Here is an 18,531-nt window from a genome sequence, read left to right on the forward strand (position 1 = left end):
TATTGAAGTTCTGTTATATTTTTGTTTTTACACAGAGCATGAGTGTTCGAGATACCGTGCGAGAGTGCTTGGAAAAGGATCCAAGCGATCGTACGGTGGATGATATTGAGATACTACTCGAGTTCACGCAGAAACTAAAGGCGTTCACGAACATGACATTTGCCGTCCGGCGGGCACTCTGCTCAGTGATGGTATTCGCTGTGGTTGAAAAGGCTGGAACCATAGTGATGAATGATGGAGAGGAATTGGATTCGTGGAGCGTTCTGATCAATGGACACGTGGAGATTGAGCATGCCAATGGTGAAATAGAATATCTGCATATAGGAGATAGTTTTGGAATCATGCCGACGATGGACAAGCTGTACCATCGGGGAATTATGCGGACCAAATGTGACGATTGTCAGTTTGTGTGTATCACGCAGACAGATTACTATCGGATACAGCACCAAGGAGAAGACAATATTAGGAAAATTGAAGATAATGGTCAGGTAGTAATGGTAACGGAATTAAGAAATAGCACAGGGGAAAATGGATCTAGAAAAGGGTACGTGGTCATCCGGGGTACGGTGGAACGGTTAACGCAGCAGCTGGTCGAAGATACAACTCAAACTGATCCTTACTACGTGGAAGATTTTCTTTTGACTTTCCGAACGTTTATCAGTGATCCGATTGATGTGTCCAAGCAACTACTAAAGTGGTTCAATGTAGATGGTTTAGACGATGGCAGTGAGCTTGTAGATGCAATACACCAGGCTTCGGCGAACGATATTTGTGATCGTGTAACGAGAGTTGTTCTACTGTGGGTAAATAATCATTTTACAGATTTTGACACGGATCCACAGATGATGGAGTTTCTGGAGATTTTTGAATCTGCCCTAGAAAAGAAAAACATGTTAGAGCAGTTGAGGCTACTGCATGTTTATGCCCAGCACAATGCTAGAGAACGAAATGTTACCTTAGCTAGAAGCTCGCGAGATGAGGATTTGAATTTTCAAATATCTGGGGGCATAGGTGGGATTTTTATCACAAAGGTCGAACCAAAGACTAAAGCCTACGACGTAGGTTTGAAAAGGGGAGATCAAATACTTGAAGTTAATGGACAAAACTTTGAACACATCACTTGTGCACGAGCGTTGGAACTGTTAATGGGAACTACACACCTAAGCATAACCATTAAGAGTAATCTTTGGGCGTTTAAAGGAATGCTTTCAAGTGCCGATGGAGATTCCAGTAAGCTAAAGATAGATCTGAAAAAAGGTTTACGGGCGGATTTACTGCAATCGCAAAAATCGATAGATCTAGTAGACAAAGCTGGTTTGTTGCCAACACCCCAGTTCCTCATGCCACTGCCGGTGCGAGATGACTATGGACGAAAAGATTCGGGAGCCTCCACACCATCTTCGTCACATATGAACAACAACAAGGGAAGTTTCATGACCCTGGGTGGTAAGAAACGGCTACAGAAAGCTCTGATTAAAATGAATCTGCTTCCAAAGAACATAGTTTTCCAGGACGATAGCATCAACAACAATAACAGTTGTAACAATAATAGCAATTACGATAGCAGCGATCGGTCGTCCGGAATCAGCGTGAATTTCTCCTCGCAAGCTTCATCTATTTCGACTTCTTCGATAACGACGGCTGATTCGGATGAGACACCACCAACATCCACCTATCAAAGCAATTCCGATCTGAGGGAGCATCCACAAACACCCGCTAAGGCGCTGTCAATAGAGGCAATCATTCCAAAAAGTGGCACTCTTTACTATGAGGAACTACGTGCCAGCGATTATCCTGAACACATTCTCAAAGTATACAAGTCAGATCAGACCTGCAAGTATCTGCTGGTTCACAAGGAGACCACAGCCCATGAAGTAGTGATGTTAGCCTTGCAGGAGTTTGGAATTCACGATCCAAGCTCGAATTTTTCACTTTGTGAGGTGAGTGTTGGTGAAGGCGGAATGATTAAGCAAAGGCGGCTGCCAGATCAGTTGCAAAACCTTGCTGAACGGATTGGATTAAGTTCGAGGTATTATCTGAAAACTAATGGAATCACTGAAACACTGGTACCTGACGATGTCGCTCCGGAGCTAATCCGTGAAAGTGCCGTTCATTTTCTTCAGCTTAATGCGAATGAATTGGCAATTCAGTTAACGTTACAAGATTTCGCTATCTTTCGGCAAATCGAATCCACCGAATATATCGATGACTTATTTACATTGAAAAGCCGTTACGGTAAGCCTATGCTGGTGAAATTTTCCGAGCTAGTAAATAGGGAAATGTTCTGGGTTGTCACCGAAGTGTGCAGTGAGCATAATATGATGCGAAGATGTAAGATTATTAAACAGTTCATCAAAATCGCTAGGCACTGCAAGGAATGTAAAAATTTCAACAGTTTGTTTGCGATCATCAGTGGACTAGGTCATGCGGCAGTTTCAAGACTGCGGCAATCCTGGGAAAAGCTGCCATCCAAATATCAAAAACTTTTTAATGACCTTCAAGAACTGATGGATCCTTCGCGAAACATGTCGAAGTACCGTCAACTAATACAAACTGAACTCAATGCTCAGCATCCCGTCATTCCTTTTTATCCAGTGGTGAAAAAGGACCTCACATTCATTCACTTAGGCAACGATTCCAAAATCGATAGCCTGATCAATTTCGAAAAATTGCGCATGATTTCCAAGGAAGTTCGTACCTTGCTACAAATGTGCAATTCACCCTATGATATCCTTACAATGCTGGAACTAAAATGCCAACCGCCGAGTTCAGCTATGGTTGCACTAAACCAGATGTCGGTGCCTTCCAGTGGTAATCTGATGATGCCTCCACCTCCCGCTGTTCACAGTCAAACGGTGAAGCGCAGGAAAAAATCAACAGCAGCTCCCAATCCGAAGAAGATGTTTGAAGAAGCTCAGATGGTTCGAAGGGTGAAGGCGTATCTCAACAACATGAAAGTCACAACCGACGAAGATGAGTTGCACAAACTTTCACTAGAATGTGAACAACAAGGAGGAAGCACACCAAACAACGTTCAGGTGAGAAAACGATATCCATCTCCTACGTTATCTACAACTTCAAGTACCAGCTCGACCAGTGAGGGCAAGAAAGGAGCTCTTGGTCTAGGGATGAGCAGTCTTTCAATAGGCAGCTCTGGCAGTGGCAACAGTGGTGCACCAAAATTTGGCGCCGCATCACCACAGGCAGTCAAAAAATTACTTTCGCTTTCGGAACAAACCAAAACTCGACCACATCAACCACGACATCCATCGGTAGGCGCTGCACTCCCGGCCTCGCTGAACAACATTCACCATCATAATCAGCTCGCGCTTCATAACAATTTGTCTCATTACCACCACGCTCATCATACACCGTATCATCATCACGCCGGAATCTCGATAAGTCCTTCGCACGTGTCCAGCGGTAGCCAATGTTGTGTTGGCACTGGCACTGGCGGAGGAACTGGCTCAGGCATTGGAATGTCCCATCCGTATCCCAGTACTCATCCAAGCTATGCGGTTTCCAGTGGGTTACATCTATCCAACATGCATCCCAATCCACCAAACTATAACACAACCATGTCGATGTATTCCAACGGGCGTCCGGCGGTTATGTCCAGCCGGATATTGGAGAGTTCCGTGGACTCCACTAGTCAACTGCCGCCGCCGATGGAACTACCACCGGAAAGCAGCTCATTCCGAAGTCCACCAAACTACGGTAAGATTTTACTTTGATGGGTCAATATTGGTCGGTGTTAAGTCAGAGCGTACTAGGTAGCAAAACCTCAAAAAGTGTGAAGTATATTTATAGCATTGGATTGGGTTTATAGCATCATGAATTTAGCTGCATTTCATTTCTACCAGATTTGGAAATATGATAATTGAGGTATGCTGCGACTCAAACTTTAAACGAGTTTTTTTCTCCAAATCAATGAAATGTCAAATTAGTTGTGCATGGCACTTAGTCCGGTCTTACTTAACACCGAGCAAATGTTAACATAAGCGGTTTATTGGCTGACTTAGATGTAACGTATACTGCCCATAATCCCATGGTTGTCCCAGGTTCTCTATCTATATGGGACTGATTTGTTATTATAAGCAGTATCTCTTTGCTATTCGTACTTTGTAACGAAAACTAGTTTTTCATCGAATGATGTCTCATGTGTCATTGATGGTATATTCATAGCACAAGCCGCCCATCGACGCATCAGTGGCAACAATACAATCTTGCCGTCGTTCCCCGCACCCCATCAGAATTTCGGATCATCTTCTCGGATTATCGCTGCCGTCGGTATATCACCTATCACACCAAACTACGCTCCAACGGTAGTGAATTCGTTATCACCCATGTACACCACCAATCCCGGTCCAGGCAGTGGCACCGTCGTATCCGGAACCAACAGCAATCTTCCACCGGCCATTCCCGCTCGAATGCATGAATCGAGCGGAGTGTCACATACGATTGAATCGGTACAACCACCGCCGACGTTGCCACCTAGTTTAGACTTGTCGGTGGAGAGCAGCTCAGTGACAGTAATCAGCAATACCGCACCTGGTGAGTGGTTTTAAGTTTCTAACCAGTCTTGATCTTTTCGTCTAGTCTTAGTGCATGACTATCTAGCTCATAGAAAGAGATGCTTCCATTGTGATTCCCATATTTTGTGTGTGTGTTAATCTTTTGTGACTGATTGTCGATTGCTTGCCGCATTGTCGAATATATTAAATGTTTCGTTAAACGTAAATGGGTTCGCATATTTTTTTCAATAAACAATTTTATGTTATTGTCATAATTGAATGTAAGGCATTGCTCAGTTCCTGGGCACAGATTATTTTTTTATTTTTTTTATCTCATTTAAACATGTACGGTTATTCTCCAACCGATTTGTTATGGGAGATGTTCTGAACTGATTATTGTCACAAAATGCATGATCTTCACGTTAGCATGCTTAATTCCATCAATACTGTCATGAAGTTGACCAATATCTTCAATCTGGTCTATCTATTGCAGAGCTTGAAACTTCTGTGGATGATGACTGCGATTCAGTCGAATGTGACGTCACTGAAACGTTGTCCACCGACGTGTAAATGCCAAATATCTACGCATTTGCAGCAAATGCAAGCGATGATGCCAATATTTACTATTTGTTAAAATTAAACTGTTGGTGTACACAAAACTCGAGCAAATTGTTGTCAATTTATGTATGGGTGTATCAAGTATTGAAACATTAAGGCTCCAGTTATCTCCGATATCGCCAATCGTCATTTACGACGGACTTTTTATTGTTTGAATCCGACGCAAATCTGTACACAAGCAATGAGATATCAATTCGTCGATGCTATTTTCCAAAGACTGGTGAAATGAAAGTGCCCTATTCCATTCCAAGACTGATAACTAAAAAAAGCAAAGATGACAGTTGATATGCAGTAATACTGCGCTGGGATGTGTTGCGAATTTAAGAAAAATGGAAAATTTGGAATTTCGCATTCACGCGAGTGCAGTCAACACTGTCATCGTTTACTAAATTGGAATTTCATTAATACACTGGGTTATCGATCGTTTGACGAATTTTCTCATAAACTTTTGGTAGTCTACTTAGGTGACAGATTTTTGTGATTAAGCGGTAAAGAATTATTTTCGCTGAATTTTTTTTATTTTTTGTTCAAATTTTATTGCATATACTGATTACTACCAAGCTTTCCGAACTCATCGACATAAAATTTTACAACTGCTATCCGGGGTTGACCAAAAACAGCCAAATATGGTTAATTTCATCCTGGCCCCTAATAGGGATTTAAAAAATATTACTATGGATCTATAACTCGAAAATATTTTTTTAATTTTAAATATTGGGTCAGTGTAAAAATTCTTTTCATAAAAGAAATGTGTCCAGACGTACACAGCCCATAATCGCAAGCCAGTCCCATGTTCCAAGGGTTTCCCTATCTACATGGGACTGACTTGCGATTATAGGCAGTACATGTGGCGTTTAGAAACCCAACACAGTTGAGATGATACAGTATAATCGACTTACCAACAACACAATGTTCTCCTTTAACGAAATGTTGTTATTCAAGAAGTCCTAAGTACAAAACCTCTTTGTTTACTTACTCCTCCGTTAGTAAGCAACTCAGTTTGGCACTTAACACAGGTTTCCTACCGCATTGATTTCCACTATGTTTATTGTGTGCGCCGCTGCGCCACGCCGCCGCCGCCACCATTGATTTTAGCTAACGGCGTCACACCGATACGCTGCCGCCGTTGGTCGAAATCGCACCAACTCCGCCGATAACGATATTTTTCATCGGCGCACACCTCTAGTTATTCTCATGCAGGTAATATTTCGAAGAGCCATGAATATCTGGATTTGCAGTGAAATGTTCTTTATCAGGTTCCCTAGAGCTTTTGCTGTTTCTATAATGTGCTATTTGAACCGGATTTCTAATGCTCTTTTGGTTTGTCCAATATAAACATTATGGCAATGTGGACAAGGTATTTTTTATACCCCGGTTTTCTCAGTTTCTATCGAATCCTTTGTGAATCCTAGTGTTGATTTTAGTTGGTACTTTTTAACATTTTTAACATTTGGTTCTAAGTAGATAAGTCGTATTTTTGTTGGAATCCTTTTTAAATTTTCAGTTGTTGGAGTTAAGGTAGCAAGAGTTTGCTTGTTAAGTATTTTAGATTTTTTATGAATTATTGATTGGACTATCCAATCATTGCTCTGGATACCCGTTGCTTACCCATTTCAAAAATAAATTCTGTTTCTTTAATTTTTGCTTCTTCTAATTATAAACTGATCATTCTATGAGCCACGTGATTAAAAGCAGGCATTCTATGCTGATAAGAATGGTTACAAGTAGTTGGTATAATTCTTTCGGTATTTGTAAGTTTCCAATATATTTCGAAAGTCAAGGACCCTCCCTTTCTCTTTGCAAGAACATCCAAAAAGGGTAATTTGTTATCTTTCTCTTCTTTATGTGTAAACTAGATATTTTTATGGATGTTGTTAATGGTTTCCATCATCCGAACTACATTTTTACGTTTGATAATGCAGAAGATATCATCAACGTATCTCCTTAATATAAGATCTTATTTTATTTTTCCATAGATTGTTGCTATTTTGTTGTAGTAACCTCTAATAAGTTAATTGAATCTCTAACAGGAACATTTGGGAATAAGTCGGTTACTTCAAAGAAGGCCATGACTTCATCATCTTTGATTTCACCTGTGTTCTGAAGTCGGAAAGTTAATTCTTGTGTATTGCTGACGGAATGGCTGGAAATTTGTTTGGCATATTTTGAAATTTCTGTTTCAGCCTTTTGCAATTTTTTGGATTAGGGTACCTATTGATGAAATAATTTCTCTTGTTTCATTACCGGGTTTATGAATTGCTGAGAGTCCCTGCATTCGGGGTAAGACGGGGTTTGAAACTTTGAGATGAGTCTCCCCCAAGATGCGTTTGCAGTCTTTATAAGTTTTTTCAGTACGTTTGATTATCCCCGGGATGGGGTTTCTTTTTCTGTCCCATGTATGGGGCTGATACAATTTTAGGGCCATGTCAGCATCATATTGTTCTATGTCCATTATTACTACTTTATTTCCCTTGCGGCTGGTATTTTTCGTGTATACTAATGGAAACCTGGTCAAGTGAGCACAACAAATTTATTAGCCCAAGGAAAAAAATGTGAGGTTGCCTATGTATCTTTGAACGAAGAGAACAGTCGAATACAACGTACCCTTATTCATCCTTCCATTTGAGATAGTGCGTTGAATAGATATAGCAGATACTACTCAAATGGATGGGATGAATCGAGGTGCTAAGATGAATTAGGTCACGGTAACCGTACCTAGGAAACCGTTTTCAAATGATAGAACACTATCTTAATTTTTATCGCTGTCTTTCTTCCAGCATCTATTTTGATTCGTTATTGCAAGCTCCTTTCGTTCAATTAGGTTCTTTACTGACACAGTTAACCTCATTTTTATTGACAGTTCACTAGTACTGTTTACATGGACTTAGAATTTTTCTAAGTCCATGTAAACAGTACAAGCGAACTACAAGAAATGGACACTCGAGTTCATTTGTGACGTCACCGTAATGTATTCAATAATCTGAAGTGAATTGAATGAACGCGTGGTTGCTTCGTTTGCTGTTTTCGGTAGCCTTATTGGATACTGAAGACACGGGTCATTCAATGATCTTTGAATATTTGTAATTTGGATAATATCATTTCAAATGTATTCAGTAAATTTTAATAAAAGTATGTTTTCACAAAATTAAAAGGTATCCCTTTCTGACAAGAGAAATCGTCAGTTTTATTGGGTCGTAATTTTTTCTCGTGCTATTTATGGAGATAAGATGTAAATGGGATAAGCTTCTTCTCACGTGAGTGAGTGGAAATTACGATACCTACTCTTGATCTATGAACTAGACACTATCTACCTGTTTTTAATGCGTTAAAAGTTTCTATTTAAGTTGATGAGTTACGGAAAAGCGTAGTAATTATGTATTTTTATTTGTCAAGCAGATTATTTAATGTTCCTGAATAGAACTCGAAAAATACTCCAAAGAAGATGATCGTATGTAGGAAAGATGATCGTATGTAGGAGAAGGAATGTAATGTAGAAGATTGATGTTAACCCTGTCATAGTTCTTAAGATCTACATCTACAGTTAATAAACCAGGAACTTGTGCAGCATAGAAAATAAGATTTTTTACCTTTTTCAACATTTTACATGTTAGCATTGATCTCAAAAGTGTGTTCAAATAACAATATCAAAATAAACCTGTTAGGCATATTTTCTATCAAATTTTCACTTTAATCAACGGAAAGCGCTCCTCAATTTTCTCAAATTTGTAGTTTTAAGATGGAAAAAATCAGTTTTCAATTTTTTTGCAATAGAGAAAGTGTTAGTCTATAACACAATTTTCATATAATAATACAAGATTTGAACAATACTTTCCTAAATCTTCATTGCAAAATATTGAAAATTGGGAAAGTGACGGTAAATCTCCGGACTCACCTTGAAAAATGCGGCGTATACCAAACTCGAAATCTACTGAACCAAGTTTTGAAATTTTGCACATTTCTTCTTCACACCATTCTTTAGGTACCGTAAACCGGGGTGACTTTGATCATCCGGGTGACTGATCACTCGAAACTTTTTTGGCAGATCGCTTATTAAACCAGAATAGTCTACCGAATCATTTTAATTTGAAATGATTTTTACTCTAAACTTATAAAATACTGATTTGTTATACTTTTTGAGTATATTGTTCGGTTTTAGGGTACAAAAACTACAAAAAACCGAAATTTGACTTTACCTTATTTTCAAGAAGCTTCGTAAAGTGTCTTTTTTTTATAAAACAAATAAATCTCAGATTTGAGCAAGAGTAATAAATTACAAGCGTTTTTATTTTCCTTTAGAGTGGGATGTGCCAAATTTACTTTTAAGAGTTTATTTATTTAAAATACATTTTTTTGTGAAATTAGTTGGAAATTATTTAAAATTATTTTAAGCTTAAATTCGCAACATTTTTTTTATTGTTCAATATTCCAACATGTTAAGATGGATGAAACTTTTTGTACATTGATAAAGCAATGAAATAAAACAATTTTAGCAGTTTTAAAGGTTTTCAGAATCTTTTATTCTAATTGGACACAAATTTTACGAATTTTGGTTACTCGAATTTTACAGCACATTGAAATAATTTGTATAATATCAATTAACATCTATTTAACAATGGGTATCTTCCCAGAATTAGTTTAAACAAACATTTGAATAAAAAACATTGACATCAATAACTGAAATCATTTTTGGAAAAATAGCTGTAAGCGGGCAATTTTAGGTAAAACCATCCAATCTTGTTCTCCATACATCAGTACATGGTTTAAAAATATTAAACTTGAAAAAAATGTGTTGCGTCTAAAAAGATGTAATCATTACTTCGCAAAGTGATCAATGTCATCCCGGTTTGGAGACCATGCAATAAACTAAATAAAGGTTATGCTGCGTACGTTCCTGCTTAACTGACTGTGAATCGGCGGAAATAATGCAGAAAAAAATTATATTGAATCATTAACTATACAACTTAAACGCCTAGATTGTGTCGTTTGAAGTTTAAAAAAATCGCAACTTACTGGGATCTCTATACGCGTTTTTATGTATCAAATATGTATAATGTACTAATGGCAGCTAGGTACACATAATATTTATGTCTGATACAACACAATGGACCACACGGTAGATAAAGCAATGTAATCAAAAAAGTTAAACACTCCTATCAAGTGCATACCAAACACGATGTAACGTAGTAACTCTCAACATACCAGAATAGGGCACTGTGCCAAAATGGAAATATACACGCGTTCAAAAGCAACTACGGCCATTCAGATGATCATATTTTACGTGTTTCACACTTAAAATTTAGAAAGACACACTCTTTTCATATATGACAAATAAATGCGAGCTATATATTTAACTAAAATGTAAAACTTATATGAATAATATATACTGTTGTTAAAAGGTCTTTATGTCTGAGAGATAAGATAAAGTAAAATAAATATATATCTATTTATGACATATTCACTATTATTTTTCTAAACAGTGTTTGTTTAACTTGACTTTTTATATTTCTACTGTTATATTCACATCCGTGCATAGCATATTGCGGCCATTCCTAAATACTATAACTATAATATATTCCTTTACCGTTCATTTAATTGAATAGCACAGCTACAACTATTGAAGTGGTTGATACTGTCAGAAATCTGAAACATTCTAAACATTTATAATTTTCCATTAATGTTGCTAGTGATGAGTTCTACGCCAACTCAGTTTGTGCTTGGCACGCAATTAGCGGTTCTATGGAAAACTGACTGTTTGGAAATATGATTATTGTGGTGTCTAGTTTTTCCGTTTTTATTCTGCTTAGTTTTTTCCTGCCTGCGATATTTTGGCTACAGGCTCTTTTCCACACAATTATTTTGAAATTTGCATGTTTTTTTTTCTTTTGAAAGCAAGGTATAGAAACCGAAATATTATTTTAAAGTACATTCTTGAAATTAACAAAAAAATCGTTTTTTTTGGAAACTCTTCAGTTGTGTAACCCCTTAAACAAATTTCATTAACACGGAATATTTTTCACATCTGCACTAGACAAATCACAAATCCTACTGCATGCAGTGAATTCCTTCCAATTTTTGCTTGTTATAAACAACAATAATATTCATACACGGAAAACCGATTCATCACAATTTCAACTAAAAAATTAGTTGAGTTTTTGGTTTCGTCTAGTTAATATTTGGGCGAACTAAATTTTTGTTGAAAATAATAATCCAACGTTGTTGGTTTGATGCTGTCAGTTTCAGTCTGGACACGAACGTTTCATCCTAGCACAAAACTTAAAAAGCTAAAGCACAAAACTTGAAAAGCTACATGAGCTAAAGCTTGAAACGCTTGTCTCAGCTTCTAACGCTTGTTTTAGTCCAGACACAATTGCATATGCCGTTACACTACCTTTTCAGCCAAGACACAAACGACTAGAATTCAACTAATCTCATTGTTGAATTAAACTGCTTCATCGTAAAATACAACAGGATATTTCAAACGTTTTGTTTCACCGACCGATGGATGAAAGGTATGGAATTAAATTGTTGAAAAATTCCGTATGTCAGTAATTCACACGTAAATATAATACAGAGTTATGTTTCTCATAATGTTATCTTTTTATAAACTGCAATCTTAAATGAGACGAAATAGCCAAAGGTATTTAAGGATTGTTGGAAATTGATTGATTTGAATTTTATAATAAAGGTATATTTTTTTCTATTTAGTCACAAACACTATCCAGCACTACAAAAAAAAACTTCGTACTTATTCCACATCTAGTTTGGAATCTCAAACGATGAAAAATAATTATCATATTACATATTACATTGGTTAATAATTGAAATGTTACTATATAATCGACTAAATCCGAAATAAAATGATTTTGACAATTTTCGACAATACTTTCAATTTTCAGTGCACATGTATTGAAAAAAATGTCAATAAAAATCATCCCTTTATTGAAATGTTTTTAAAGAAAAACTAGGTAAAACCAAAATGAGGTCAGTTGAATTTCTGTTTTTTTTGTGTACTGGTTCAGGTAGTTGCGTCCAGGATAAAACAAGCTTTCCAAGCTGAGACAACTACCTACGTGCTTAACCGTTATGCCCAGCGTGTATGAACATAATTGCTGTCGCTACCTTGATGTATTTCAGTAAGGTGTGCATCTTAGCTACTTGCTGTCATTTCGTATGATGTGCGTCTTGAATCAAAATCAATAATAATTTTCAATAACTATTATTTGAGAATCTCTCAAAATTAAGAGAAAATTTAGTTACGTTATTCATTTTTCTGTTGAAATCAACTAATTAGGAAAACAAAAATTTGTTTTGTTATTTTCTTCATCGAATGGCTTTCAGTGTATATAAGCTATATTCGATTGTATACTATTCCCCCGAAAATCATTCCCCAGAAAGCGATTCCCCAGAATTCCACTCCCCAGAATATCATCCCCCAAAATATACTATTCCCCAGAAAGTCATTTCCTAGAATGTTCCCCAGAATTTCATACCCCAGAATGCACCATTTCCCAGAAAGTCATTCCCTAGAAATTTTTTTTATTTCCTTCCCACTTCTATCGAACGACATTCGTCGCTTTCGATTCGGTCTCATTTGAAATGATTTGCATTGTGTTGAAACCGAAAATTAGGACATTATTTATTCCGAATTAAAATAAAGAATTTGTTGACTTTCCCCAAAAACCATTCCATAGAAACTAAAATTCCGAAGTGTTTGCCCAGAATGAACTATTCTCCAGAAAACCACATCCAGAATGAACCAATGCTCAGAAGTTACACCGATTTAACAATTTTCCAGACGATATTTTTGAAGTAGGAATTTTTTTTGATGAAAATCATAAATCTTTCAGAATGTTGGTCATATTACTCCCTCGAAGAGTGCACTGCTACCAGCATTAGACAAAAGCAATATTTTTACATTACTTTTAATAATATAGACATGCATATAGGACAAATCTCAATATTCAGTACAGGTGTGTTTTTGAGAGCCATTTGGTAACAACCATAGAAAGTGGTAGCCCTCTTCCTAGAATCCCAAAGAATGTAAGCAAGGTTATGTGGCGAAACCAAAACTTTGTACATTACCTAAGTCAAGGAACTGATACAGTGTTAAGCTGCTGAGGATAAGCCGTCGAAAGCGGCTGCTCCTCGCAAACAAGGCAGTTATCCATTCGCATACCCGATTTACTCGAACATAGGAATTGTTTCCTTCTTTCAAACATGAACAGTTCTTTATATCTTTATGCCAAATAACTCTTGCACGCAAACTTTTGATCTTTTTATCGACCCCGTTTATTCAAACATAGGTGTTGGTTACTTCTTTCCAGCTTTCCCTAAATCTACACACCAATAAAATATGAATTTTATCGTTGACGTAATTGCAAACATGACACAAGTTAACAAACCGTAATTCACGAAATGACGGAACATAACCGCGTTCCGTTTAATTTTACTTGGAACATATACTTTACATGCGCAATGACATAATATTACACTTACTGCCATTCAGAACAAACGCTATATGTGGAGTAAAATTAGATGATTTACGAAATTCAACGTCATGTAAAATAAAAATCAAACACAAAACTAAGTCATTTTTGAAGCTCGTATATGTCAGGGTCAGGAGACGTGAATTTACACGATTATTTCTATATGTGTCTATATGTGTATATAAAAATCGAAATGATTGCACATTTTGACAAACGGTTTGGTGTGTTTTTAGAGTATTTATCTTTCTTTGGAATGTTTCGTACGTAAAAGTACGATCCACCCGATTGCTCGGTTTACTCAAACATGGATGTGACACTAAATACACTCGAAAGTAAATGGTACTTTTACCATATAACGTCTCATGTCAAACGATATTATGCCAAATGGCTTTGTGTCAAGCAGGGTAATCTTTTTCAGAAGCTAGGACAATGTTGAAAGTGTTATATTGCACTGTTACTGCTGATTATTTTTCTTTCGAATACATTTTCTAAAAGAGCTTCCCTTCTCTTTCTTTGAGTTTCATTTTTTGGAATATTTGTTTTGATACACTTTTGAAGTTACGCAATGTTTATTTAGAGTCTTTTGAGATAGTGACTACGATCGAAGATTCTTATTTGATGCTATTCATTGGTCATATTCATATGACGACTATATCAAGGAGACGTTCCTGGTTGACGGTCTGGGTTACAAGGGAAATTCTGCCAGATAATTCATACAGAACTCCGCAACATTCCCAGTAGGAGCGGTTGCTGTTCCGCTTGAAACCATTGGCCACCCTTTTTGTCATCGTTTCGGCTTCTCCCCAATCCAGACCTTTTGCCTATAACCAACATTTCTGAAACACTCAGACCCAAGAACAGTTTTTTACTAGTCTGTCCCCCGTATACTTGCGCATATATCAATGGCGCCATAACCGCAAATGCGATAACAGTACTAATTAAAAAAAATTTCAAGTCAATATGACCGCTAACGTTGGCGAGGAATTGTTGTCGAGTATTATATCTGTTACTGTATGGTATAAGTACCAGTTGGCATAAACTATAGAAATACTTTCGAATGTATTAGTGCCACATGTTTGAATAAACCGAGCCAATCGCAAATTTGCATTTCCAACGAAAGATAAATGCTCTAAAAACACACCCAACCATTTGGTGGGATGTGCATTCATTTCGCTTTTGATATAGATTTAAGGAAAGCTCTAAAGAAGGAATTAACACCTATGTTTGAATAAACTGGGCAGACGAAAATATCACTAGTTTGCGTGCAAGAGTTATTTGGTCGGTGTTAAGTCAGACCGGACCAAGTCGCAAAACATCAAAAAATGAGATAATGATAGCACTGGATAAAGAAAATCGTCAGCTACAATCGACTGTTGCCAGATTTGAAATATGTAACAATAAACAAGAATTATGGCAAAAATCAATTTCCAATCATAATGTAAAGGATGCTGCGATTCAAACTTTAAACTCGTTTTTCTCGAAATCAATATTTTGTCACTTAGTCCGATCTGACTTCACACCGACCATTTAGCATACAATTTCAAAGAACTGCTCATGTTTGAAAGAAGGAATCAATTCCTATGTTCGAGTAAACTGGTTTTACAAGTGAATAACAGGTTTGCTTGTGAGAGGCCGCCGTGTTCTAAGGATCATCCTCCGCAGCTTTACACCGCATCAGTTCTTTGACTTAGGTAATGCGCAAACCTTTGGCATCATCACAAAAAATGAACAAAACATTAACTTTTCTGGGGAATGAGGTATTCTGGGGAATGGGGTATTCTGGATAATGGCTTTCTAGGGAATGGTACAGTCTGGGAAATGTTTTTTCTGGGGTATGGTACATTCTGGGATATGGAATACTGGGGAATGGCTTTCTGGGAAATGGCTTTCGGAGGAATGGTATACAACCGCTATATTCTTGGTTTATGCAATATTTTCTCGGATGGGACTATTATCTTTCATACGAACAGTAAAATCTAACGATACACATTTAGATATATCTTGGATTTCTTGATTTTTGATAAAACATTTCAATAAAGGCTATTCGACTTAATTTGCTAGAACAATTTGTAATGAACATCGCAGCTGCTTTAAAAGCATGGAGTGCTGTACACAGAGGTGGGCCACCCGTAGTTTTTTGAGTACTAGTGTCATCTATGCAAAACCATGCAAATCGTTACTATATTTTGACACGAGCTTGCTTGTATTAATGCAATTTGTCCTCATATTCTCAAAGCATACGATATAATCTTTCGAAATGCAATATTTACATTGTATTGACACGGGGTGTATATTAGACTGCCCAGAAAAATAACAAATTTTTGAAAATTCAAGCGGCCCACTTCTGAGTCAATTTCTAGTTGCACCAGGAGTACTTGCTTCAAATTTGAAGCAAATCGGACAAGTCTAGCTATTGGACCAACGTGCCTGAAGTTTGCATGGGATTTTTCGACAATTTACATCGAGAAAACCCACTAGCTAACGCCGCGAGGTGACACTGTATGCATCGTTTTATCACTGAAGAAAGATAAGAAAGATTATTTAATTTTCTACAACTTTGTCGAAGACTGCTAGGCAATCCGGCTTTGTTAAAGGAAGTTATTCAACTTTTAACGAACTGATATCTGTACATAACACGAGTTATGCTTTACTTAAAAAATTATTGCAAAATGCTTGTGCTACAACTTTGTAAAAGACACCTAATTTCTATCTCTCTCCGTTGGTCCAATAGCTAGACTTGTCCGATTTGCTTCAAATTTGGAACAAGTACTCCTCGTGCGACTAGGAATTGAGTCAGGGGCAGGCCGGTAGAGCAGTGGTTTTCAACCGGGGGTCAATTCACCCCCCAGGGGTAAATTAAACTATTGTATTATGCAGGGTAAATTTCAACTTGTTATCCTAACATTCCCTTCTGATATTTATGTGTGTGTCTTGACTTGAGATGCTTACTGAGAGTGTTCAGGAACACGTTTCTACTTGGAAAATGATGTTTCTCATCCAATTGAAAATCATTTTCTATGATAGGGTAATGATGGTGAGCAATCTTCAAAAAGGGGTACATCATGGGGATGAATATTCAGAAAGGGGTACATGGAACGAAAAAGGTTGAAAAACACGGCGATAGGGGTCATTTTTTGCTTGTCACTCTAATGTATATGCAAAAACCGGTGCTTGTGGACAGAAGTGAGTCACTAGTTAGGGTATTGAGCCTATTTTGACACTATTAGCGAAAGTGCGACACTATTTCATGCGTATAAATAGGCAACAACGAACTTAAGAAATAATATAATAGAATATAATAAACCTATAACGAGGCAATGCTCGTATTTGAACGCAATTCAAGTATTCCAATTATTGCACTGCCATTTGAGCCATTGTGTTGAACGAAGGTGGCGGATGATGCTCAAACCAACGGATTCCAATGCTCAGGGTGCTAATAGAAACAAAGCGAAAAATCTGTAATAGTAGAAAGTTACGTTATTTCATGTCCTTTTGATTTAAAAAATACATCGCGGGTTTTTAAACAGTTTTACAACCATAAATCAAAACATGGCTAACTTCTTTGTACATTGCTCTATATTTCGGTTGAAACAAAGATATTTTTTTTTTTTGAACAAAATAATTTTGAGGAAAAGGAATTTTGGAATTCTATGCGATGAAAAATTAAATATTATCGCCAGTCAAGATCCAACCAGGGGTACATGTACCCACGGTTGAGAAACGCTGTAATCAAAATCATAGGATATAAAACTTTTTATCGCATCAAGGTAAGCAACCGACAGTCATCACAAAAGATCCAAGCTAATCTACTACTACAAGTAATACTCACCCCAGCTTTCCGCGTAAACCGCGTAAGAAATACCGACTAACACGTTACTTTGCTTGTAGTTTTGTAGTGCGGAGTAAGTGAGAGTAAAACAACCTTTCGAAAATCCGCATCCCGAGGTGCTGGTAAAGACTGCTACTACCATCGTTTCTACTATTACTACTGCTATGTACTACTATCACTATCGCATTGTGGCTACTGGACCCATCAGCGTCGAACCAAGCGACTGTGACCTCGTTCGCGACTACCACCATACCATAGTAGTAGACTGATGCCAAAGCGTTTTCTCATTAAAAAAAATAAGACAGCCAAACTCCGACGCCAAATGCAGCTAATCAGAGCGTAGTGTAACAACAGTTAGTGCGTAGTTACTATTTAGTGTAGTTATCCATAATTTTTCAAATCAAGAAAAATGTCGTCCTGGGACACGGCAGCGGTGATAGCAGATTGTAACTGATTTTATTGTATGCTTGTTTCGAACATTTTTACAGCGAGACCACCCTCCTATACTCAGTATGTTCCGCAGCCGTTTCACAATCATATGTCTAGACCACGAGGACCAAGATTCTAGTGGAGTGATTGTGTGTGAGTGTTATCCTGCGTGTGTTTCTGTGCATAACTTTTATCTATTTTCTATTTGTGAGCCGAGTTTAGACAATCTAGGATACTGTTTAGTCGTTTTAGTAACGTTAAGTGTAAAAAGTGTTCTGAATGTACACAGAAAGAAAGCTATTTTCCTTTTTCGGAAACTAAGCAGAGTTTTTACACCTTACGGGATAAAGGTGGATTGTTGCAAGCCAATAGTCGTATTTGTAATGTGTAAAATATACTCATTACACAGTGATATAAGCATATCGTTCTGATCTGTACATGCTGGACAATCGAAGATTCTGTAGTCAGGTTTTGTTTTTTTGTTGAGAACGAATAATCAAATAAAATATGCCGGTATTTAATTTAGTACTGCGGAAGTTTGCATGTATATATTAAAATGGTTTATTGTTACATAATACAGAGGAGCGTTTGTGTGAAATTTTACGAAAAAAAATGTTGCTTGCGTATCACCTTAATTATTTTAGGAACGGTTCAT

General features: G+C 37.2%; 1 protein-coding gene across 7 annotated transcripts in view; it reads left to right on the top strand.

Moving 5' to 3' along the window:
• LOC131681799 (rap guanine nucleotide exchange factor 2) overlaps positions 1 to 18,404 on the top strand; it is a 74,019-nt gene extending 55,615 nt beyond the window's left edge. For 5 of the 7 annotated variants that reach the window (XM_058962841.1, XM_058962846.1, XM_058962843.1 and 2 more), the window contains 3 exons: positions 36 to 3,717; positions 4,186 to 4,554; positions 17,936 to 18,404. In XM_058962841.1, the coding sequence (XP_058818824.1) occupies positions 36 to 3,717; positions 4,186 to 4,554; positions 17,936 to 18,015 (4,131 nt within the window). In that variant the 3' untranslated portion in view covers positions 18,016 to 18,404. Of the gene's footprint in view, positions 1 to 35; positions 3,718 to 4,185; positions 4,555 to 5,007; positions 9,515 to 17,506 lie in introns of those variants that run through there. The other 2 variants (XM_058962848.1, XM_058962847.1) reach the window with 2 other exon arrangements.
• Positions 18,405 to 18,531: the final 127 nt, after the last annotated feature.

This window comes from Topomyia yanbarensis, chromosome 2 (assembly GCF_030247195.1).
Source record: "Topomyia yanbarensis strain Yona2022 chromosome 2, ASM3024719v1, whole genome shotgun sequence".
NCBI classification, from domain to species: domain Eukaryota; kingdom Metazoa; phylum Arthropoda; class Insecta; order Diptera; family Culicidae; genus Topomyia; species Topomyia yanbarensis.